Below are 25,138 nucleotides of genomic sequence, written 5' to 3'. Positions count from 1 at the left end.
AATCGTTGAAAGAGTCCAAACATATGGACATGCTTCATGATTCTAACAGAACTTAGCATTACAATTAGCTTCAGTTCTTTCTTTCATGATTACCTCAATTAAAATGTTTTATAAGGATTTTATTATAATCATGAACTGAATACTCTGTGGTGGGTTTTAATAATGAATTCCCTAAAACGTGTTTGCCCTTCAAATGCGTTAAAACAAAATACCACAATGTTTGCTTTATAAAAAAACACATTTAATTCAGAATAGGGATTGAGGATACTTGGATCTTTAAAGACTAATCCATCAACCCCCTTACATTTATACGTGAATTACTTAAAGTACTATAAGGTATTATTACACAGTATAAAGAATTACTCATTTTAAATGGGAAAAATGATGCTAATTTTAAAAAGAATCATAGCGTTATCAGTTATTGTCTTTAATTTATCCAAGCAATAATTTAATTATTATTACGGGTTGTATTTTTTCCCCTCCCTTCAATGGTATGATATTATTTTTTCATATCTTATTTGCAAACAGTATCAGAAAAGTAACTTATAATTATACCATTTTATTAAAACTGAGAATGAATGCGCAGAGGTGTCTTTGGAGAAAGCGACATCACTTCCACCCTGTCTTTCATGGCTTATAAGAGTGTAGGTATTTTTTCCATTAAGAGTCTTTTATTGGCAAAATACTAGTACTTGTTTCAGCGAGGACTTTAACCCTTGCTCTGGGAAGTATATTTTAGACCTGGGAAGTTTAGATTATGACCTAGTATTAATCTTCGTATGAATCCCCAAAATGTAACTAGCAACATATAACTAACCAAAGATTTTTAGATTTTTCCAACTTAATATTTTTTATGACAATGTCTTAATTTCTGTGTGGTTTTTAATAAATAATTATGAATGTATTTTTTAAGGAATAGTACCTTTACATATCTCATCTCATTTAACAATGCTTTAGATCATTTAGCTATAATTATTGTTTCTGATTAAATTGTTTTTACCTGGAATCAGAGATTAGTAAATATAAAAATCTTTAAGTAATATATATATATATTTATGATTATAGGGATATAATTTTGTAATCAATTTTTTTTATATCATTTTGTTGGAATTTTGGAATCATTTCATTTATATCATTTTGTTGGAATTTGTTTGTTGCGTCCTGGCATAGGGGTAGCTCGTCTTCCCCATGATCTGGGTTGGGGGTCATGATTGCTATTCTTCTATCTTCTATCTGTGAGGTGTGTGAATGAGCCCCCCCCCCCTGTAAAAAGGGGTTGTGCAAGTAAATGTGGCGCATGAAGCAGCTAAGTCGTACTCTTGGCCGTAGTTGGCGCTACTGAAGAAACCAGAGACGCTCATTTGGCTTAAATCGCAGACATATCTGTCTGCGGGCTTGTAAAGTGCCATAAGTAGCAACAACAAAAATTTTGAATTTACACTTAATTGTGTGTTAATTGTTAGCAAACCTAAGAAAATACATTTTTTTAAGAATTCATAATGTGTGTAGGTATTAGTTATGATTCAAAGATTGAAAAGTAGAAAATGATTAAGTAGAAAAATGTTTACCATTAAGACAATTAATAAAAGTTTTTTTAAAAACTGATTTTATTAAATATATTTTACGGACAAATTGTAGTAAAAAGTATTTATCAGTGATTAATAAAGCAATTATGAAATAATAGATTTTTATGCTAGTATAAGTCTCTAAAGCAACTAAGATTTTATAGTTGCTTTTGTGAAAAACTTCCTTCCACATGTTGCTATTTCCCACTAAGTAATAATAAAGTAATGCTATTTTCTCTTTTCCCAGAGGAATTAAATTCTCTAATAAGTCAAATTTTTCCTCCATTTGTTTAGCATTCCTTCTTAGCAATATTCAGCTTGATACTACTTAAAAATAATCATTGCTAAATAGATGAGAAAAGATTTAAAAAAATTTCTTTTAAAAAGAGATAGTTTTTTATATAAAGCAATGATTATAGAGCAATGATTTTATATAGAGCAATGATTATCATGTTAAGCACTAAAACTATAGATTGAAATATTTAATAACGAACCTATTAATAATATTTACCTAGAATTACCGAATATTTAATTGATAATTTTGTAATTAATGTTGATTTGATATCAAACATTTAGCCTTCGAATTGTCGATTATTTTTCATGTAATCGAAAAGATGGATATAAAATTATATTAATAAAATAGAATTAATTTTTATAATAGAATTAATAGAATTAATTTTTTTATTGCATTCAAATGCTTTAAATTTTAAATTAAATTTTTATCATGCCTATCGTAATGTTCTGACAACTTTTTTCTTAGAATTTGAAACTTACATAACATTAAACTTGTATTACGTTATTTTAAGTCATAATTCCACATAGCTGAATAGAAATTTAAATAAACAGTGCAATTGTTGTTATAAAAAAACAAGATAACCGTAATAATAAATTGGATGTTGGCATTTTAAAATAGCTAATTAACTTTCTAAAAGTTGGAATTTTATGAACTTGCACAATTATGAGGGTAAAATAATACCAAGTGTCTTAAGATTGCGCCTTTCCTATTTGGATAAAATCGCCTTGATATAAAACTTGCCTAACGTTGAAATTCGATTCCAGTGTTAGTTATAGGTATAGTCCCGTATGGCTAGCTAAACTTTATATTGATCAGCAGGAATGATCTCCCAAAGCTTTCCCACATTTTCTGTAATAAATTTGTCATGTAGATAATAATAATAATGCCGTAATAAATTTGTCAATATTAACTTTTCGAGTGAATTTAGCATTTTTACTGAATCTCGTCCTTGGCGATTAATCCCTGACATGGCATAGTATCCGAAAATCGAATTTGTGCTTTAGACACGTTTTTCTCAGCCGATAGAATATACATTTAACTCAAAATTGCACTTGTAATCACGAAATCCTATACCAAATTTAATATATTTAATGCCAGCGTCCTGGCATAGGGGTAGTGCATCTTCCCCGTGATCTGGGCGTCCCGGTTTGGGCATGGTTATTCTTCCTGCTCTATCTGTGAGATGTGTGAATGTGCCCTCCTGTAAAAAGGGGTTGTGCAAGCGAATGAATGATGCGTGAGTAGTCAAGTCGTACTCTTGGCCCAAGTTGGCTCTACGATAAAAACAAGAGGCGCTCCCCCTAAGGCTTAAATCGGCTGTCTTTGAACAGCGGGCTTGTCCATAGCGCCATAAGAAACAACAACAAGATATTTAAGTCTTTGCTGTTTTGAATCATCACTTTTACATGTTTCTGAAAGTATGACTGTCAGACAATCAATCCGAGTTTGGATTTGGCTCTAATTTTGGCAGGAGTCTGCACTACAGATGTTAAATCTGTGCACCAAATCGATGCACTGCGTTTTGAAGCTACCGTGTTAATTAATATTCGAATAGTCGAACTTCCTCTGAAAAGATTTTACTCGAAATTTGATGGAAATCTGCAAATTTGGAGTAAAATTCGTATACCAAATCTCATCCGTCTAGCTCAAATCATTTTTGAGTTTTCTTTGTCACAGACAGATAGACCTTTTCCAAAAATGTGTTTTTTGAACTCAGAGAGGTGTAAAACTTGGAGATTCGTGAAAATCTCGAGTTCGAAATTTTTAATGATTACTATACTTTCTCTATACTACGTATACAAGAAAGTAAAAAAGTATTTGTTGCTATAAAACACAAAATAACCACAATAATAACACACTACCACTCGCATGAGAGCTCCCATTTTATCATTTTGCCTCAAACAGCTATTTAACTTCCACAGAGCAGGCGCTCCGAAAACTCGCCACGATCAGGCAAAAAAAAAAAAAAAAATACCAAAGATCTTAAGATTCTATTTCTCTTATTCAGGTAAAGTCGCGTTGAAAGGTCTTTTATCGACAGAAACATTTTACCTCATTTCTCCCCCCATCTTTCTACTTCACTCTTTTTCTTCTTTCACCATTTCCTTCTTCTTCTTACCACGTCAAGATCTCATGACAGTGTCTGTTTGAGACGACATCCCTCTTTCTGTGCCCTTATCCCCCACCGAAATCAAAAGGGAGGGAGGCTTTATTCTCTGCCCTCCTTCCAAGGACTCCCCTCTCTCTTATGTAGTTTCCGAAGGAGTAAAAATGGAATTTTTTTTTTCATAGTTGACGGCCGACCAAGTTGGAGAATAACCCCGTCGCCGAAGAATAGTGCACGAACGTGTCTCCTTTTGAAGTATACTTATACGTGAGTATGATACCACGCCACCTACCTCCCTAGTATCCCAACACACTGAACCCTAGAAAAGATACGCAGTGTACATGAAAAGGCAAAGTGGCCCTATCGTTTACTGGAATGGCGACTTCATATGTAAACAGGCGCCCCTAAAAAGTCTGGATTCTTCAGATCCAGAGGATTTTCGTCTTGATCTGGAGAGGTATGATAATAATAGGGAAACGCGACAAAAGATGGTTCATATTTGAGTTAAGAAGAAGCTATTGGATTTATAAGGAGATTTTGGGTTTACGTAGGCAGGTTAGATAAACATATTCTTGAGATATCTATTGAGGAGGTTATTTTTCTTTGAACAGTTGTACGTGTGAGGTCTATTGAGCGTTATAATCCATCGGATGAATAGAAATATGAAAAATAAGAAGTTGACAATGAGTTTGATTACTATACAGTACTTATACATTATACAGTACTTATACATTGTGCGTCTTAAGTGGAAACCCTTCAATCTTTTCGTATGAAAATTGTAAGCGTAAGCTATTTAGAAGCTGATATGCACTATTTGGAGTTGTTTTTCTTTCTGTTTATGAATTCCAAATTTATTGAATTTCTTATACATGCTATGAATAGCAATGGGTTACAATTTATAATGCATGATATTTGAACAATTCCATTATTTGTGCAAATAAAGAGACAAGTGTTGTATGGGGAGAAAAATCCAGAGAGTTCTTTGTGTGTATGATTAGTCTTCATACAATTAAAGCAACAAGGAGCTAAAAGTCGGAGTTTTTTTTATAAGAAAATGTTAAATTTTTTGATAATTGATTTTTTCTAAAAGAAGTGTTTTCACTATGAAAAAAAACACCGTCTTTTTTTATACATAAAAAGGGATACTTATGGGTAAAATACTAATCATGCTCATACAGAATTTCAATAAAATGAACAAAAGGAAATGTTGCGTATAAAGAAAAGGAGGAAAAGTGCTTAAAAGAATGCAACTATTTGTAAATGAAAAAAAAAAAAATCTCCTTAGTTAGGAATACAAGAAGTTCCGATTTTTGCGAATTTTAAAGATGTGAGTCTAATAGAATTTTAGCTTTTGTATAAGTTGCTAAATATGCTTGCTGAATAGGTAAAAAGTTAAATACGGTAGATATTACTTGAAAATTTATAAAAAATAAAAATATAAACATATCATATATCATAACACATATGATATAAATATCATATAAAATATCAAACATTTATAGATATCAAATGCTTTTTTAAAGATAAGAACGGATTTTGTCTATTGCATAACTTTGAAAAATAAATAAATCTTGCTTTATATAGGCAATTGCTTTAACAGATTTAGATTGAAAAAAAATTGAAAATAAAATTTAGGATGTAAAATTTTTATACATTCTCTAGAGTAAAATTGAGATTGAAATTTAATTGAGATTTGATTCCCTTCAAAAAGTTTTAAATTTGTAATTGATCTTTTAATCGCTTTTCATTGATTACTTAATAATAAAAATGAAACATACTTCACATCAAGCTGTTTATAAAAAATAATTATGCGAATCAAAAATCAAATATTATTGAATTTTATGCGAATCAAAAAATAATTTTACATATTTGTTTGATTGGAAATTGTAAAAATTTCCAATCAAACTTAGCATGGCTAAAATAATCTTTTCATCTCATTTGATTCGCATAACTTTTCACCCAAATTCGATTTTCTTGAATTTATTCTTAAAAGACGACTTTCGTGTCAATAATTATTTCGAAACATTGTTTAGCAATTACAACTCAAACGTTAAGCTTAATTTTTAAAAAAATTGTATATAAACAAAATCTCAATATAACATAATTTTAAAAAAACTTTTCTCAATATTCGGTTCACATATTTTTCCACCCGAATTCAATTTCATTGAATTTATTTGTAATTGATAACTTTTTAACTAGTAATTAAGTTTCAAAAAATGCTAAATAGTAATTATGATTGAAATTTTCGTCCTAATAATTACATTATAAAATTATAATATAATAATATAATCACATTATATATATATTATGTAGTATAATCACACTCTAACATGGTGAAAGAAAATTTCTCTCACATTTTGTTTCTACAATTCTTTTATCAAATTTGATTTCATTGAATTTATTTGTCACTTATGACTTCCATACCGGTAAATATTTTTTTAAGAAAAAGGAACTAAATAATAATTGCAACTGAAATGTTTATCATGATAATTTCTTCAAAATATGTGTGTGTGTGTGTGTGTGTGTGTGTGTGTGTGTGTGTGTGTGTGTGTGTGTGTGTGTGTGTGTGTGTGTATAATCTCCTTCTATCAATATATATATATATGGAACTCAAAAGTCAAAATAAATTTTACTTTCTAGAACTCCGTGATGCATGATGCGCGCACAACGATCCAACTAATTGCTGCGATTAATACAGATAAGTCCTCTCTTATCATGCAGACACTGAGGAGCTACTTGATGTCTTATCAACGTAACTGACAAGGCCTCTGTGACCCGAAAGCAAAAGTAGTCATGAGGGGAGAGGGCAGGGATGTCTGTGTATGAACGGTTGACGTTTACCTCCAGGTCATAGATGCTGGTAACATAATAAAAAAAATATATGCATAAGCAAATCTCAGGAATAGTTTGACGCGTCTTTTGAAGCCGCCGACTATAAAGAAAAGTTTTGCATGCCATGAATACTTATTAAAAAGACCAGGCGTAGTATTTGGAGTTGCCTGCCAACAATTACTCAAACTCTCGTCCATTTATCATGTGTACTTCAGAGGGAGAAATGCTTTGCTATGAAGTTGTGAATAATTTCGGTTGCGAAAAATCAGCTGAAGTCAATTTTAAGCTTATTTTTTTGTAGGAATCAAATCAAATAGGAAATGTAGGCAACTGCCTAGGGTAATCGCATTAGAGACCCCGTAATTTCAATATATTTGTTTTCTATATTTTCTGATTTCCATTAATTTCCTACTTCCATTTAATTTACAAGGGATCTGCCTCAAACGTATTCAAATTCAAATCAAGTATCGAGTAAATGGTGAAACATTATTCTAATAATTCTAATTAATTATCTTTTACAAATTCCATGCTGTTTAAAAAATTAAGAAATATAATGATTAATATTTTTTAAAAAATGTCCGATTCTACAATTAAACGTTATTTAGATTGTTCTCAAAGGTCTTTTTAATAATATTTTGTTTAAAATTGTTTTAAATTTCAGTTTCGAATTCTTTGAATATGAGATATACTGAAATTATCCCATTCGAAAGGGCCCCATAATTAAATACAAATGCTGATAGATACAAGTAATTAAAATCAATTAAAATTATAGGGTATAGGAAGTAGGAGATTGGAAAAAAAAAAAAAAAAAGAGGCCCTGAAAGATGCATTTCTTAGATCCTAGAAGGCTTAAACCGGTCAAGCTACGGACTCAACTTATTGAATATATTTTTTACTTTAAAAATATACTTTGCTCCATAGGAAGAGATAACTTGTGAATTTCGGATTTCTTTTCTAAAAATTAGAGTCTCAAAAACTTTTCCCAAAATTGTTTGATAAGAGAATTTACCGTAGAACATTCTAAAATGTTTTAGCCATTTCAGAACATAAAATGGATGATTAAATAATTGAATTATATGTGTGTCACCTACTTCTGCTTAATTACAGTTTATTACCACAAATGTTTTAAAACCATTATTCTTGTTTTATGTAATAATTTTTTTTTGCGATGCATTTTTGCGGATTTAGTAGTTTATGCAATTTAACTTAAGATTTTCTGAACGTTAATAAGCATTTGACTTTTAAAAAATGTATAAGTTTCACAAATATTCAATATTGTAAAAATATTGCTGGAATTGATTTTTTTTTCTTTTGAAGAATTGATAAGCATTATAACTTTTTTTTTTGTAGATATTGGCATAATTGTTAAAGATAAAAGCTATTGGATTTAACTTTTTGTATCAAAATTTGGGTAATTCTTGTCTTAACCACTTTCGAGCATTAAATGTGATGCTAACATGCATTTCCTGTAAACGCATAATAGTATAAAGAAAGCACCAGTCTAATATCATAACATTTTACAACTTCTATGTAAGAAATATCCTTTTATTAAACTGCAATAATAAAGAAATTGAAGCTACAGAATTTTTAAAAGGATTATGAAGATTTTGATATAACCAACTAATTGCCAAAAAAAAGAGCAATTTCTATCTTTTGAGATTTTTCACATATGTAAAGATACAGTAATTTCTTCTATCTTGGTAAGCGATTAGAAGCATGTATTTATTCTTGTTCCAAAATCTATCTACTGCTCAGCGTCTAATATAACAACCCACAAATCAGTGCGACCAGAAACTTTGTATGTATTCCGAACATACCTTCTCTATTGACTTTCAAAACAGACTCCACCCCTCTGCTTTACTCAGAGGGGGTCGGGAAGGAATAAGAAATCGGGGAGCCTTGACGTTTACGATTTTTTCCATGCTCTTATTAAGGACAGAAAACAGGGGGAAATGTCGAAGAAAAAAAAAGCATTCCCTCTGAGGCTGAAAGAAAATTCTCTCTCTTTTTTATTAGGGCAGGGCTGTTCCATAATTGGCTTCAGAGTGTCTTGGCGTGATTGTTGACCCCTCCTGGGTATTTGATCGATTAGATGTCGTCTGGTTTCTACGGGAGTAAGAGAAGATGTTGACAGTTTAGCTACTGCCCTGTGTGAAACTTGGCGATTGCTATTGTTGTGGTTTTGTTTGGATATTTTTTGCGTGATGCGGTTGGCGACCATTGCCCTTTATGTCAAAACACTAGTTGGCGTATTTTGAACTGGCAAAATCTTTAATGAAAGTCTGTTCCATCATTCGTGCTAAATCATTCAAGCAAAGTTGTAATTCATTCAAGTAAATTCAGGTAAAGTTGTAATACATTCAAGTAAATCCAGGTAAAGTTGTAATACATTCAAGTAAATTCAGGTAAAGTTGTAATTCATTCAAGTAAATTCAGGTAAAGTTGTAATACATTCAAGTAAATTCATGTAAAGTTGTAAATCATTCAAGTAAATTCAGGTAAAGTTGTAATTACTTCAGGTAAATTCAGGTAAAGTTGATGCCACTTTCAATCTATTTACCTAAAAATAAAAATTCTAAAATGGGAAAGACGGATAAGAATGAAGCTTTTAGTAACATTCTATTTCTGCATTACGTAAGCGAAGTATTTTCCAAAAAACTGACAATACCGTTTAAAGTGTTCATGCGTTTTATATCTTTAAATCCAATTATTCTTGTTTATGCCGTGATGAAACAATGATTAGTAATAAAAGTGTAACATGATTAAGAAAGTAGAAACTGCTACTATTGCAACATTTATCAGATATGCATAAACTGATTCAAAATGTTGTTCGTAAATTTTAAAGGAATGTAATAATACCTTTTCACAATAGAATGCGGGGCCGCAAACAAAGAGCGATATGTCACCGCCGGTTCTGTATCTGAGAATTAAGTAAAAGAAAGCGAAATAGCAGAAAACATTTACAATAAAGGTATAGTTGAATATAGATTTTCGATAGCACAATAACATAATTGCAAAATTAACAACAAACGGAGCGTCTATTGCTTTGGACGACAAATCCTTTGAAAACTTATTTAAAGAACGAAATGATTCCTTTTTGATAACTGCTTTCAGCTTTTTATTGCATCAGTTATGCTGTATATAACATGTAATAGTACATATAATAAACATGTATTGAATTATTTTGTTGCGCTATTGTGAATTTGTCTTCCATTACATCGGTGTTACGCAATCCTACTTTGATGTATCCCCTCTTTTTTTTTGACTGATTTATTGACAAAGACCTTTTTTGTTGTGATTTGCAACCCTCTATTCTGCTGTAAAACTGACCTATTTCTTTATATCTGACCACTTTTAAAGTTAAAAGTGACCTTTCTGGGCTGTTTACAAATGCGGCATTTTTGAAATTTAAGAAATCGTAGAAGATATACAACCATTCCTTTGTATTCTTTTAATATTATAGTAAAGCAATGTTAAAAATGTGTTTTTACTAATAATATATAAAACTTACATGCTCGGCTGCTTCAAAACCCTTTTTAACTCTTTTAAATTACAAATAGCATTTAAATGCATAATCATTTGGAATCATTGCATTTCATTTAATCACTTTCGTTTAATCATATCTACATCGTAAAATATTTTTTTAAATTATAAACATCTATGTTTATATTTATGTTTATTACATATATGTTTAAAAACATCTACGGCATAAAAATTATATACCACAAAAATGTTTTCAAAATGGTTGATAATGATGATTTTCAAAATAGTTGATAATGATGATTTTCAAAATGATTGATAATAATAATTTTCAAAATGATGACAGTAAAAATTTAAAGTAGAAATTTTTAACTTGTCATGCCCCTTTCTTTTTGTTATTATTGATGAATCACGTCATTAACCAGATACATAAAGTAAGACAAAATTGTAAATGCCTTATTTCATGTTGATCTCATTTATTGTTTTATTCATAGACCATTTAATGTTTAAATCAATTGTATAACATCTGTTTGCTAATGTATGTAGGTGCTATATGAAAAAGCCTATAATTTTAAAAATAATAATAATTTGGATTATTATTAAATTAATACTATTAAATAATTTCTTAAAGTTTAAGTTTTACTCGAAAGTATATTTTAAAATATTTCTGGGATCAATATTTCATTTAAAGAATGTTTTTTAAGAAGAAATTTTTGAATAAGTTGTTGAAAAATATAACGGGAAAATTCTAAAATACATTTTAAATATTCATTATACAATTTATTTTTCTAATTTAATTTTCTCTAATCTATAATTTTATCTAATTTAACTTTCTAATTTATAATCAATTTAATTTTCTAATTTATTTAAATATTCATTTTACAAATTATATAAAACACAATGTTTTTGAAATATTATTCGAAATTTTTGACAAAATACTTTCTCTACTAGAATTAGAACATTGTCATTCTTTTCCCAACTTATCAGTTACATTTCTATAAAATTATCCATTTTGATAGAAAAATTTGCAATACTTAATCAGCGTTTTTATGAAAAGAAGAAAAAAATGCATTCAAATGCTAACAGTAACGTTCAAAGAAATTTTCCATTTCTTTCAACCCTAGATAATCGCTTGTTAAAGTAAATGTGAAACTTCTATGTTTTATTTACTTTCTACAATTTAAGAGGAAAATTTTGATGCTAATTAAATTCATTAATAATGATCCAGAATCTTTTTATCCTGTATGAAGTGTCAGCATACAAAAAAAAATTATAAATGAATTCGGATAGACTAACTACTTCTGTTCTTTAAAAAAATGACTAATAAAAAATTATTCAAAGAATAAGATTAAAAATGTTTGCCTTATTTTATTCTTTTTTTCAAACATTCTCTCTTCTTAGTCTCTTTTTCTATTTTTTTTAAAATCTTCCCCCTTTTTTTCGGTTATAATGCAGGAAATCAAAAACATCCTTTACGCAGATATTGATTATAAGAGGTTATCCTTATTAATAAGCTGTTTTTGATTTACAGTACGATTGAAGGACCTCTGACAAACAACGATTAAAAAAAACATGAAGCAGAGGAATGCGAATAAAGAGAGAGAGAAAAAAAAACAGGAGAAAGAATATCCGTAAAAAAAAAAAAAAAAAAGAATGAAAAAAATTGAATAAATCCCCCACAAATCCTGTCCGATTTCCCCTCTTCGCGTATGCTGCTTCAAAAGATCCGATGTAGTAGAATAAAAAAATAAAAAAAAGAAAAGAAAAGAAAAAAGAAGAAAGGAAGGGAAAAAAAATCAAGGAAAATAAAAATAATAAAAGGCGTAGACGGAAATGAATTGATATCGTATTTTATCAGGTAGTGCGTGTCACTCAGATGTGATCTTTACCGTTCATTGGCCAGCTCGACCGAGCATGTGATTGGAAAGGCGTTGCCTTGGATTTCCTTAAGCCACGCCTCTTATCTTGGATGCTGACTGTTAAAATGAATGTCTTGAGAGTCGGGCACAAACGCCTGTGGACGGTCTTGCTGTAAAGATTATTATCCCATTTTATTTTTCTTTTCTTTATTGTTCTTTCTTTTGAAGGTCGTTTTGTTTTCTTTTCTTCTTATTGTTTATCTTTTCCGCTTTCACACGTTTAAGTGGAATGGAAGCTAGTTCTTGTCTTTTTAAATCAATAAACTGCTAACTTGAAGAAGATAAAAAGTTATTTCAAAGCATTTACAATCGAAATTAAAAATAGGATCTAGAAGAATAAATTAGAAAGGAAATAAAAAGAACTGATATCATTAATTCATTATAAATAAATAAAAATGACCTAGAATAGAATAGCAATAAATGAATTAAAAATTTTGAAAATATGCAGTTGAAAAAAATGTAGAATTAATAATAAAAAAAATTATTTTTGTGATTTATATATAATTTATAATTTTTCAAAAAGAATTCTATTATAAGATTTATATCTCTAATTTAAAGTTCAAAAAATTATTTAAGTATTATTTTTTTCTTCTGTTAAACGGTAACAAGGAATGAATGAAAGAATGAATTTATTATGAATTCAAATGATGAATGAATGTATTTATTTTTACAAAAATAATATATTTTTAAAAATTTGAAATTTTTTGATTCATTATAAAATTAAGTATTGAAACGAACCATATTTTTTTTTATAAGCTGCTTATTTGTTTCATCCAAATGCAAAATAAATAAAAGATTATAAAAACAATTTTATCTGCTACTTTATCTTTTTCAAATTGAATTTATTTCATAATTGCCCACAAATGTTACTTTTTAGAAGAAAAAAAATTATGATTCCATTTAAGTTTGATAAAATGAAAATCTATTTGATACAAAAAAAAAATCTGTTATAATTATTTTACAATTGTTAAAATCTTAATGAAAAAAATTTTATTGTTTATTATTTGACATTAGTCAAAAAATATCTATTTATTATATTTTCATTTCTTTTAAAATCAAATGTTACTGGAGGGGGGGGGATTATACTCCAGGTCCTGTTTTTTGTTACTCTAATAATGGCTTAATGAATAAAATGATGAATTAATTTCACTATAATTATTGCCAAACTACTGAACGTTTACCATATTGTACAATGAATAATTGATAATGTACTTGAAGGAAAGCTTAAAGTGTTAACATTAGGACAAATTTCTTCTCCATATGTTATTAGAGGGCAATAAAATATTTCAAACTCAAAATCAAATTCTGGATACCCATTTAAGATATCTAATTTTTTAAAGCAACTTAATACAGCCAATAAGTGATAATTTCTATTATATAAAGATTAAGATTTTTTTCGCATTGCTTCATTAGATTTTTTAAAACATCATTTAATAATGTTTTTTCAGTGAATAGTCTTAATGAAAATTGCTATTTGTAATTTGTGTTGTCAAATAAAATACTTAGGAAAATATTTTTGATATGCAAAGATTTATAATCGATATATTTTTGCTAAAACAGCATTTTTTAAACGCATATAAAAAAAAAGTAATAGTTTCAGCAAATACTTTAACGCGTTTTTATTATACTAAAATTTTATATTGCACTAGAATTTCTTTAAAAAAATTAGTTTGCAAATGTTTATAATTGCTGAAATCAATTATGGTTAATAAAAGATTTAGAAAGCTTTATAAACAACATGAAACTAAAGGGCATATTCGAATACATTGTAATTAGGCTGTAATAAATTACTTTTCTAGAAGCCAGCACAAAACTGTCATTTAAAGTCCATTCCCCTTACAATTTTTATATATTTTTTTATACATTTATATATTCTATTCAAGATTCAGAAAAACTCATTAATTCTTTATCATCAGCAGGTAAACAAATTTTAAAATTTCCGAATGCCAAACAATGGTTAAAAAAAAAAAAAAAAAAAAAAAAAACGAGCACTTTTATCGAGGGTCCGGTTTATCTATCAACGCCGTGTGAGGTCCTTGCCATTCTATTTCCAAAGGATTATTTCTTTCGAAGAAAATAACAAAAACATAAAAAGTAAAACAAAAAAACCTACCTCCAAAAACTATATCTAAGATGATGATCGCTAGTCTCTTGACATATTGTCAACGCTCGGAATTTTACTCCACAGAAAAAAAGAGCAGGAACTGGTTTTTCGGGCGACCAGAAGGACGGAAAATGTCACGTGAGGAAAAAATATCTGTTTTCTTTCTTATGTGGGTTATTTCAGGCAATTGTTTTCATTCTTTTTATGAAAATTTGCACATCAGCCTGTGCTGCTTATAATTAGCATGTGTTATCAAAAACAAAATAAGAAGATATTTGGATTTAAAAAAAATAATTTTAAATGCTTTTTTTTTGTGTGCATGTGGTTGATAATTTTAAGAAGAATCGAATTCCATCAGATACTTTCTTTCTTTTACTGATTTTTATTTATTAATTATATAAAGTATCTATTAAAATGCGTTCAGAAATCACTTCAAAATTTTTCATATTTTCTTTATAGAAAAAAGGTTTAAAAAATATTTTTTTTTAATTATTAGGAGGAAAATTTTGATAGTATGGTATTATAATATTAAAAAACCCTTGGACTTTTTATTTTTTTCTTCACTAATTTCTGAGCATGTTGTTTCACAAATTCCTTTTTTATATTATTTTGAATTTCAAAATGTAGTTTTTCGATTATACTAATTTTATTCCCATATATGTTTTTAAAAAATTGAAAAATAATTATTACATTTTCTGATATTTTTTTTTTATGTAATTACATTTATATGCTTTCAAGTTAAGAGGATATGAAATGCAATTTATTTTAATGAACATTGTCGCTCTATATAATAGTTGGGTTTTTTAAGAGTGAATTTAAAAAAATAAATTATTGTAAGCATCGCAGTCATTTAAGAGAATTCCTAATTATTATCAATTGTCCATAAACTTTTTTCTGAAATAAATGAATGCTTTATGTTTGACATAGTGGCGAGGATACTTTTCTTTCAATGATTTAGAATCTTTTTGTAAAAATTTTTATGAGAAAATCTTTTTTTCATCCGAATATCTATTAAAAACTCTCCCTCTCTCTCAAAATAATAATAATAATAATTTTTCTTTTTTTAATAAAACTGATATCGATTATTGTAATCCATCTAATTATGAAATGGTGGTACAAGGTACCGTATCGGTACCGTAGCTTTGACTCCGTGGACAAATTCGGAAAGTAAAATGAATATGTCTTAAAACATTATCATGCTGCAATATTTCGTACTAGAGATACGAATCTCTTAAAAAATTGCTTTGTCAATTAAATGAGTTATAAATTGCCTTGGAATTCATTATCCCAATTATTCTAATTATTTATTAATATCATTTAGTATTTTTGTGATTCTAATTATCCATTATTGTCATTTTGTATGTTTGTACTCTAATGATCCATTTTTGTTTGTAGGTCTCAAAATTTTAGTCCCAAACGTTGCTTCCACTGGGCACCTCACTGGAGTGGCCGATTGTAGGTCGGCCAGGAGGAGGTGCTGCCGCCTTTGGAGCCTACACAACGATGCCCCATAAAGGTACGCACCCTTTCATCATAGGTACAGTAGCTTTTGGTGAAACATTTTAAAAGTGTTTCTTTTTTTTTTCTTTCTTTTACCAATATTAAATAATCCGTGAATTTCACTTTTGAAATTTATAAGTATACAGGATGTCTAAAAAGTCATTTACAAACTTTAAGGATAGATCACGCATATAGAAACAAGTCATTTTTATTATAGGGCATTGGGGCTAAGGAAGGGACAAATTCTTTGTCAGTGAAATACAAGTTAAAATAGAGAAAATATATCTAACACAATTTTAATGGAATTAAAGTCTAACATAATTTAATAACTGTGCAACATATGAGGGGTGTATCACTTTGAAGGTCAAGTCCTTTGAACAGTTACTTCAAATAATATAAAGATATATAGTTACTATTGAAACTGTGTCTTTATTGCTATTAAGGTATCTCTCACGCTTTATACGATTTATTGTTATTCAAAGAACTGGGTTGCTGTTCTGCTGTAAATTTGCATTTCATTATACCTTTGTTGTATATTTTCTCTGGTGCGTCCTTTACATTTACTTATTTCAGCGACAAAAACATTCTGCAACAGGACCTTCCCTACGATTCCGACCCCAGATGTTTTTTAAAAAATGATTTACTTCTATACATATTAATGTCCTTATATACTATTTCTGCTTAAAAATGAAATCGCTACTAATAATTCAAGACAATGAATGTATGCTGGTGCTTTACAAGACAGATCGTTTGACCAAGAACTGTTAAATTCAGTACAAATATACTTGCGAGAATCACAGAGGAACGATTTTTTGGGAGATTTTAATTGAAATATAAATGCTTGTAAATAGACTTTCTAGACATCCTGTATACTCTTATTAACAATAAATTTAATGTAGTTTAATTATTTAAAAATTATTTGTCATTCATTTCATTTATGTAGTAGAGCGAAAAGCTGATGATTTTTTAGCTCGGTTGCGATTTATCTTGGTGTCAGCGCTGGCTTGTCCATTGCGTATTAGGATATCTCTTTAAAAAAATGAAATGATGTAATATTCAGAACGTAGATTATATTAATGTCATTTGAAAATACTAGTGCCTGCAATTTGTATAGAGAATTGGAAGGTTAGAAATAATGCACATCAAATGTTATTTTAGTTCCTAAAATTTCACAGCCGTTGTCACTGCTTGATGAAAAATGAAATAGTTTTCTATTTCGAATTCACGGTTTTGTACTTCGAATGTATTTTTGAATATGAATTCTTTCTGGGGAGTAATTTTTTTCACCAGAAGCAAAAAAGTAATAGTGGCACTAAAATCTTGGTGGGTTTTTTTTGAACCACTAAGAGTAAAATATTTATTATAAACATAAATGTGATACTAATTTTCTGTCACTATCTTAAAAGTGGCGTCTTTGTCACTCATTCCCCCTACCCACAGCGCTCTCCAATCGCACGCAACATTGCTGAAAAATCAGCGAAAAAAAAAATCTTATAACAAAATACAACAGTTGTAGATGAAAGGAAAAAAACAGTTTTTTCGCCCATTCTAGGCAATAAAAATTGGGTTACCTAACCAAGCAATTAAATGATATTCGTTTATTTTTACGCGTCCCGCCATTAATCGCCAAAAAAGTATAAACCGTCTCCAACTTGGTGATCACCAACTCGGCGTTTGCAATCTCGGCGTAATCTGAATATCGCCAAGTAAACCCGAAGATACAAACATTTTGGTTAAATTCATGCATCTTATGTATAACGAAAGTTGGTGGTCTTGACGTAATCTGATAATCGCCAAGCAAACCCAAGGGCATTAAAATAAAGATGATTATTATGTAACATTTCCTTCGAAATAAATTTATGTTATAAATTATATATTTATTTCACAAAACTTATAGTATGAATTAAATTGTTTGGTCAAATTATTTGCTTAAAATCAGCACTTTTCATAATTATCTTTAAACATAATTTCTGCATCAAAAAGAATCTTCTGACAGTTGAGGATCATTACTGAAACATCACAAGAATTTGATTTCACATATTCAGATGCAATACGAGCATGCATCGAATAATTAGTAAGATTGCAATTTTAATGAAGTTTGCAAACGAAGTGCATGAGCAGAAAGAATCAATGAGCTGAGAAAATGGCTATCTTGGCTCAAAAAATATCTTCAAACAATGGCCAACTACTTCAAGTGTCAAAGAAACATATTGTTCAGAATTCAGTTACAAATGTGTTGAGAAGAAAAATCTCCACCACATTTATCAATTCGCAGTGGAAGTGGAAAATAAACGACTGTCGAGAAACCAAACGTTGTTTACAACTGACCAAGCGCTAACGGATATCTTATCTGACATCTCAAACACGGCTAAAAAACTTTGACATCTCAATTTTCCCCTCCTTGCCTTATCTATATTCCCCCTCCCCCTTTCTGATCGCATCGACATCAATCAAAAGGGCGGTTCGCATTCGGGAGGGTCACCCTTAGTCTTTGTGCCCTTGGAGGGACAAAAAACAAAAGATGATTGGAATGGCGGAATGTTAGATATTTAAAAATTCAGCTTGTTTCATAACATAGTTGAAAAATTTCGATCTGTTAAGTGTAGGCTTCTATATCAGATACAAGAGGACATTCCTTATGCTTCTTATTGCTTATATCAGACTATCTAATCAGGTGCTTATATTTCAGTCTCCATACCTACATTTTATGCAAATGATGTAATAATATCTAAAGGAAATTAAAGAAAAATAAAAGCAATCGCAGAAAAATTTGATTAACGAAAGTGGAATTTTAAGAAGTTTTGACTTGAATGAAAGAATGCTAGATATTTAGAAATTTAGACGCTTTTGTAAATTTCGATGCTATTAAGTATATCTGTGGTGGAACTTCTATAGTAAATACAATACATTACTTATGCTTCTCAACACTTTATTAAATTGACTAATTAGTTGCTTATAATGGTATCTTTAATACTTTCATTTTATGCCTATGGTATAATAACTTCAACAGAAATGGATGAAAAAATGTTAAATATGTAAAAATGTAAGGAATTTGGCAGCACCGTTGTAACTTTTTGAGTTATTAAGTGCAAATTAGGTGGATTGATAGCAAAAAGGAGACTCTATCGTTTTCCAATTTTTTATTAGAACAAAGAATAAATTGTTTAATACATTAGCTTATATACTCAGGATTTAATAAAAATTCCTGCAGGTATTTCAACAATATTACGATAAAAGAAAATGTGGTTTGAGGAAAGTCTGGTGATAATGGTATTTTAGAAAATTAATTCATGGCAATTAATTATGTGATGTATCCATTATCTATTTCTTTTCCTCTTTCTCTCTTTTTATTGACAATAAAGGTCATCCTGGCATCAAAAGAATTTACTATGAATTGAAGAGAAAAAATTTAATCATTTTTGGTTTCAAAAATCATGTAAAGAAACTGATAATGATATAATAATTAAATAATCGATAGGTTAGGTTTTCATCTCCAGAAATAACGCATATGCTCTCACGAAACATACATACGAGGGAGAGAACAAATTGTGAAAATACTTTCAATGATTAATTAATTATTAATCATAAATTGAAAATCATAAATTCATAATCATAAAATTAATAAATTAATTCAAAATCATAAATTGCAAATAAAGTATGAGATAGGAATTCTGAGAAGCTTTCAATGAATATTTTACACAAATTTTAGAAATAAGAATATAAAGTCATTTTCTAAATGGATTTTATTTCTAACTGCAGATCTAAATTACATTTTTAAAATTACTTTATTAAATTATACAATTATAAGATAAGATTGATTAACAAAATCCATCCGATTTCAAGCATGTAAGGTATCCGCTCCAAACGTGGCCCAGTAGTTAATTTCTAAGCTATTACATATAAGCATAATTCAAAAATTTTATGCAATCCTTCGTTTCTACAAGTTATATTTAATGAAATATTCTCGACGCTTTAAAATTTTAAACAAAAACAAATGTTTTTCTCTTCTGTGATCAAAACTTACCAAGTTATGAAGCTTTGATTTTTATAATGATAATCCTATCAACAGATGCCTTAAGAAAAAGAAGTTCATTGGACGAGGATGATTTTCATTGAGGCAGTCACTGAAATTGTCTAAAAAAGTAATATTCAAAGTTTCAAAATCAGTCTAGCTTTGAATAAAAAGTGAGTACTACGAGAAGAATAAAAAGTTAATCTGTGAAAGTTTGGAGAGAGAAAGAGACAGAGACTGAATAATTGTGTTTTCAATAGAGCTATGATGTCATGGGACTAATCTCCATCAGGAATGCTCCTGTGCACAATAAATGTATATATGAAAGACAATTGAAATAACACGATTTTATTGTCAGATGGAATGATCGATATGAAATTACGTTTGATCGACTTAACTAAAATTAAATATAACTAATATTCCTGATCAACCATCTGGTTACCTAAAGAAACTAGTTATTAAATAAAGAAAAGAGTTGATTTTTTATGCATATCAAAATCTTCATAATCTTCTTACTTGTTTAAAAAAGATTTCGCCAAAGAAAAGTTTTTGAAAAAATGGATTTATATACTTGCAGTCAATTTTAAAGCCAGGCGGTTTCTTTCAAATATTGGTAAATTAGCATATCAACTTAATATATTATTGTTAATCACAGTCTCTCTCCTATACAATCGAAAACATTCATTTAAGGTTTAATAAAACAAAAGCATTGAAACCTTGGATTGTGCTTCCATTCTATAATATCTATTCAACAGTTTCAACGATGCCACCATAATATAAATCGGATGTATTATACATGGTTGATTCACCTCCGACTTTTGACATCAGCAGCGCGCAATTAATGGATGAAGTCTGCATGGCGTCAGGTTTAGTAAGTATATCATTCTGCGCATGCATCAGTCGTCCTTGTCATAAGCAAAAGCGCTTGAATGATCCTATTTCGGGAAGGAAATTATCGCTGGATATAAGCTGTATATCGCTAGATAAATACTTATATTTCCAAGATATTATAGTTTGTAGATGTGCAAAATATTATATTTATAACAATTTTTAATTAGTATCATATCATGTGAAACATGAATTAAGAGTTTAAGATATAACTACACTTTATCTTCTAAACTTGGAATTTATAAGACCTGCAGCCATTGTTATGTATCGAAAATGCAGTAAACTTTTTCGCGTGTATGCAGATTTTATTAGGTATGCTGATCCCAGGACAATTTTTAACAAGTATTTTCTAGAAGGTAGACAGATAATTTTCATTACATCAACGATATGAAGGTTTTTTATTTTGGTGATACCATAATTTAAATTAATCTGTTATTTTAAATTTATATAAGAAAATACTAACAATAATTCATTTATTACTTTGAAATTATCTGTTAAATTCGTCTGTTGTTCATAAGCCAACACGAAACGAGATTCTAATTCAGATATCTCTTTTTTGTTTTTTAATCCATTACTTTGAATTAAAAATTTCATTTATTATTTACGTTTAAGTTATAACCATAAATTTTTTTCATTTCAGGGCACAGCGGCATCAACCAGCTGGGCGGCGTGTACGTGAACGGGCGTCCTCTGCCAGACTCCACGCGTCAAAAAATCGTGGAGCTGGCCCACAGTGGCGCCCGTCCCTGCGACATCTCTCGCATCCTCCAGGTCTCCAACGGCTGCGTATCCAAGATCCTGGGCAGATACTATGAGACAGGGTCCATCAAACCCAGAGCAATAGGCGGCAGTAAGCCACGCGTGGCGACACCACATGTGGTGGCCAAAATAGCCGACTACAAAAGGGAGTGTCCATCCATATTTGCTTGGGAAATTAGAGACAGATTATTGTCCGAAGGCGTATGCAACAATGACAATATACCTAGCGTAAGTGTAGCTCTCTTCTATATGTATCAGAATGACCTTGATATAAATTTTATGTTTTAGTTACTGCACCATTAAATTATTATTATTATCTATTTTATTTATTACCCCAAAATATATATCATCATGTATATTATTCTGCCTTGAAAAATAAATACACAGGAAACTCGAAAGTATCATACATCATTGTTGAATTTCTTTGTAATGAAATTTTAATTACAAATATTCGTTATGGAAAAAATACATTTTCAAGCTGTTATTTATGTTTAGGAAAGCGATCAAAATTATAGAAACAACAAGTATAATATCCCTTAATTTTTTTTCATTTTTAAGTCAATTGTCAGTAAGTTTCCCCAAACTCAATAAGCCTTGAAAACAAAGAAAAAATAAAAACATATAGATTTCAAGTTTTTGAAGTCGTACTGCTTTAAAAAGGTCGTTTTACAGTTTAAAACTTCCTTACATCATATATCCTAAACAAGAACATCCTTTCAGCATTCGTTCATGTATGAACACTATATAGGTTTCTGCATGTTAGATGAGCGTCCCCTTTTAAAGTGCTCAAGGACTCATTTAAGCCTTGTGTCTTAATTTTGAACCTTCGATAATTGATATATAACATGTGAGGTTTTTTGTGTAAAACATTCTTTGAAGAAACAGGTGTAGAGGTCATTAACGGCTTTAATTCTTCATAATTTTAAGGAAGCAATCCAGTTCTGATCTAGTATCAAGATTATTTTGTTTTGTCAAAGCTATAATAAATACAGAGCAGAGAACTGACTAGGAAAGCAGAAAGCAGGAAAATAAAAAAAGCCAGAGAAAATATCTTTAGCTTATATAGTTTCAGAAAGGAATTTGCCGATACACCATTTTGGTTTTGTGAAAAACTGATATCGCACGTAACTTAGAATTTATAGTGAAATAGCAGTTCGATTGAAATTGCTTTTAGAACGTAGATTATTTAAAATTTATCTCTCTCTCTCTCTCTCATACACACACATAAATACACATACACGCACGCACACATATGTGCGTGTGTTTGTGTTGCTTTTATAGATGAAGAAATTACTCATTTATTTATATGTAAAATTAATTTAAGATTTCTTAACTGAAATTCTAGATATTAAAAGAGAAACGCTTAAATAAGTTTGTCAACGTTAACGCGATCTTCAAAACGTTAAATAGTGAGATTTTAGAACTATGTTAATCTTTCAATGGTAACGGGAGAAAAAAACATAATAAAATTATCGTATTTTTTGTATTTTTTTATTTCTTAAAAGAAGGATGCGGGAGAAATATTTTCACGCTGTTTGAAAATCTCATACGACAACTAATTTATGTTATTTCCATTCTATATTTTTCTGCAGTTATGTTGAAATTTAAATCAGTTTCTGTTTATTTTGATTTCCTTTCATTTATCCAATCTTAAATTAAGCTCTAATCAATCACTCGCAAAATATTAATAAACATAAAAATAATAAACAATCAATATCTTATTACAATTTTAAAGTATTACGAAGATCCAACAGTTTAAAAAGTTTAACATAAAATGAATACCGAAAAGCAATTTCCCAAGTAAGATAAACGGAAGTTAAAAAAAAGGATGCATGTATTTTTTATTGAAGTATTTTGGATCTCCGTTTTTAACTCTGGATGGCGATGAATGCGAGAAAGCGAAAGGGGGCTAAATATAAATTTACGTGTTGCCTAAATAGTAAGGGATCACAATGAATACGCATAATCAAAATGTTTATCAGAATTTGAAGTCAATTGTAAGTTTTTTATAAAATATCCATGCGATATTTTTCAATAGAAATCACTATGTAGTCATTTAATATGAAAAATTAAAAATAAATATATAAAATAGAAATAAGATGCATTTATTCAAGTTTGTAGGGTAAAATTATAAGATACATTTAATAAAAAAATTATTAAAATTTTGATGTCTTCTTATACCATTGCCCAAACTGTTCAAACTGATAACATGTAGACTGTTACAATGTCCGTATATGTTGTGAGTGTTAAAATACATGTTTTCGTATTCCTGAAATCCATGTAAAGACCGTCATGAAATCAAAAGAACATTTGATTTACAAATAAAACAAACACTTTTATTTTTTCTTGTTTAACTCTGAGACGAAATTGGGAGCAGCTTTTGGCAGTTTTTGGCAACCCTCATTGTGCGTTGGAATTCGATACTCTTGGAAATTTCAACCAAGTCAAGTGTCAACCAAATTTAGTAAAGAATGAAAGCACTTTAATATGCAACTTTTGATTTATATTCTGAAATATTTAACCATCGTAACGATATATAGGATAACTTTCGATAGAATTTGATACTCTTGGAAAATTCTCATTGTTGATTAGAAGTTAGATATTATAATTGTTTATTTCTGTTTGATTGTCCATTGTTGCTTTCAAATGGACAATCAAACATGGACAAGAGAAACACACGGAATTTTCAGAAAAGAAAAATTCTGCGCTCTGAAAAGCCACTCGCAAACCATTTTACTGATTCAATTATTGCTCAGAGTGATGGAAAGTGATAAACAGCTCAGCATTTCATTTCTCATACTTTCGATAAGTTTTAAGTTTCAAGATCTATTTTATCCCATTAGTAAAGAATAAAAGCATTTTCAAATTCAACTTTTGATTTATATTCTTGAATATTTAACCAATCGTAACTATATATAGGACAACTTCCCTCCTAGTCGGTTTGAGTAGTTTTTTTAATACAACCTGTTGCATGATTAGCGAAGCCACCAAATCACTATGCGATTCGAATTTCATGTTCACTGACACTCCCAGGTGGAGGGATTCAAGCCTGACTACACGATAGAAAAAAAAAAAAAAACTCACTAGGCTTACCCACTAGGCCACTTTTCCATGGCTTACTTTGTGGTAGAACTCGACCGCCACTGCTTTAACAGCATGAAGCCATATACAATTACTACCCACGGTGAAGCCCCATTTTGTTTTCACTTCAGCAGCCAGTGGCGAGAAGATTATTTCTTTGCGGTAGATTGTGAAATGCTTGAAATATTCCGAATGCAAAATGGTGACACGTGCACATGAATGGAGTTTCCGACATGGGTTGAAGTCCCGCTCGCGAGCCAATTAAAATAAGTGATTGAGTAAATATCCCTTGAATAGGATTTACATTTCTAAAGGGTTTAACAAAAATGTACACACTCCAGAACTTTCCGAGAAATTTCAACTGCTAAAGAGTTATCTAAACAGTCAAGTACTTATCCTCAGCTACAAATGGCAGTAAAATGAGAATTCCACTTGAGTAAAGAACGTTTTGGAATGAATTCCTTTCTATGTAATATCTTTGGTGGTCTAACCGATAGGTATAGTTTGGTGATAAATCATTTATTGATGTTCATTTTAACTATATAATAATATACATTGCTAATCGTTCAATTGCAATATGCATGGCATTCGTAGGA

The 25,138-nt window shown here is 29.6% G+C and overlaps 1 protein-coding gene across 3 annotated transcripts in view; it reads left to right on the top strand.

The window, feature by feature from the left end:
* The window catches only part of LOC129965805 (paired box protein Pax-6-like), a 94,520-nt gene that overhangs the window by 15,747 nt on the left and 53,635 nt on the right, over positions 1–25,138 (top strand). For 2 of the 3 annotated variants that reach the window (XM_056080007.1, XM_056080005.1), the window contains exons 2-3: positions 15,698–15,839; positions 21,343–21,689. In XM_056080007.1, the coding sequence (XP_055935982.1) occupies positions 15,806–15,839; positions 21,343–21,689 (381 nt within the window). In that variant the 5' untranslated portion in view covers positions 15,698–15,805. The remainder of the gene's footprint in view (positions 1–15,697; positions 15,840–21,342; positions 21,690–25,138) is intronic. The other variant, XM_056080006.1, reaches the window with a different exon arrangement.

The sequence above is a fragment of the Argiope bruennichi genome, chromosome 4 (genome assembly GCF_947563725.1).
Source record: "Argiope bruennichi chromosome 4, qqArgBrue1.1, whole genome shotgun sequence".
Taxonomy (NCBI): Eukaryota; Metazoa; Arthropoda; class Arachnida; order Araneae; family Araneidae; genus Argiope; species Argiope bruennichi.
This window is presented reverse-complemented; position numbering and strand designations above follow the sequence as displayed.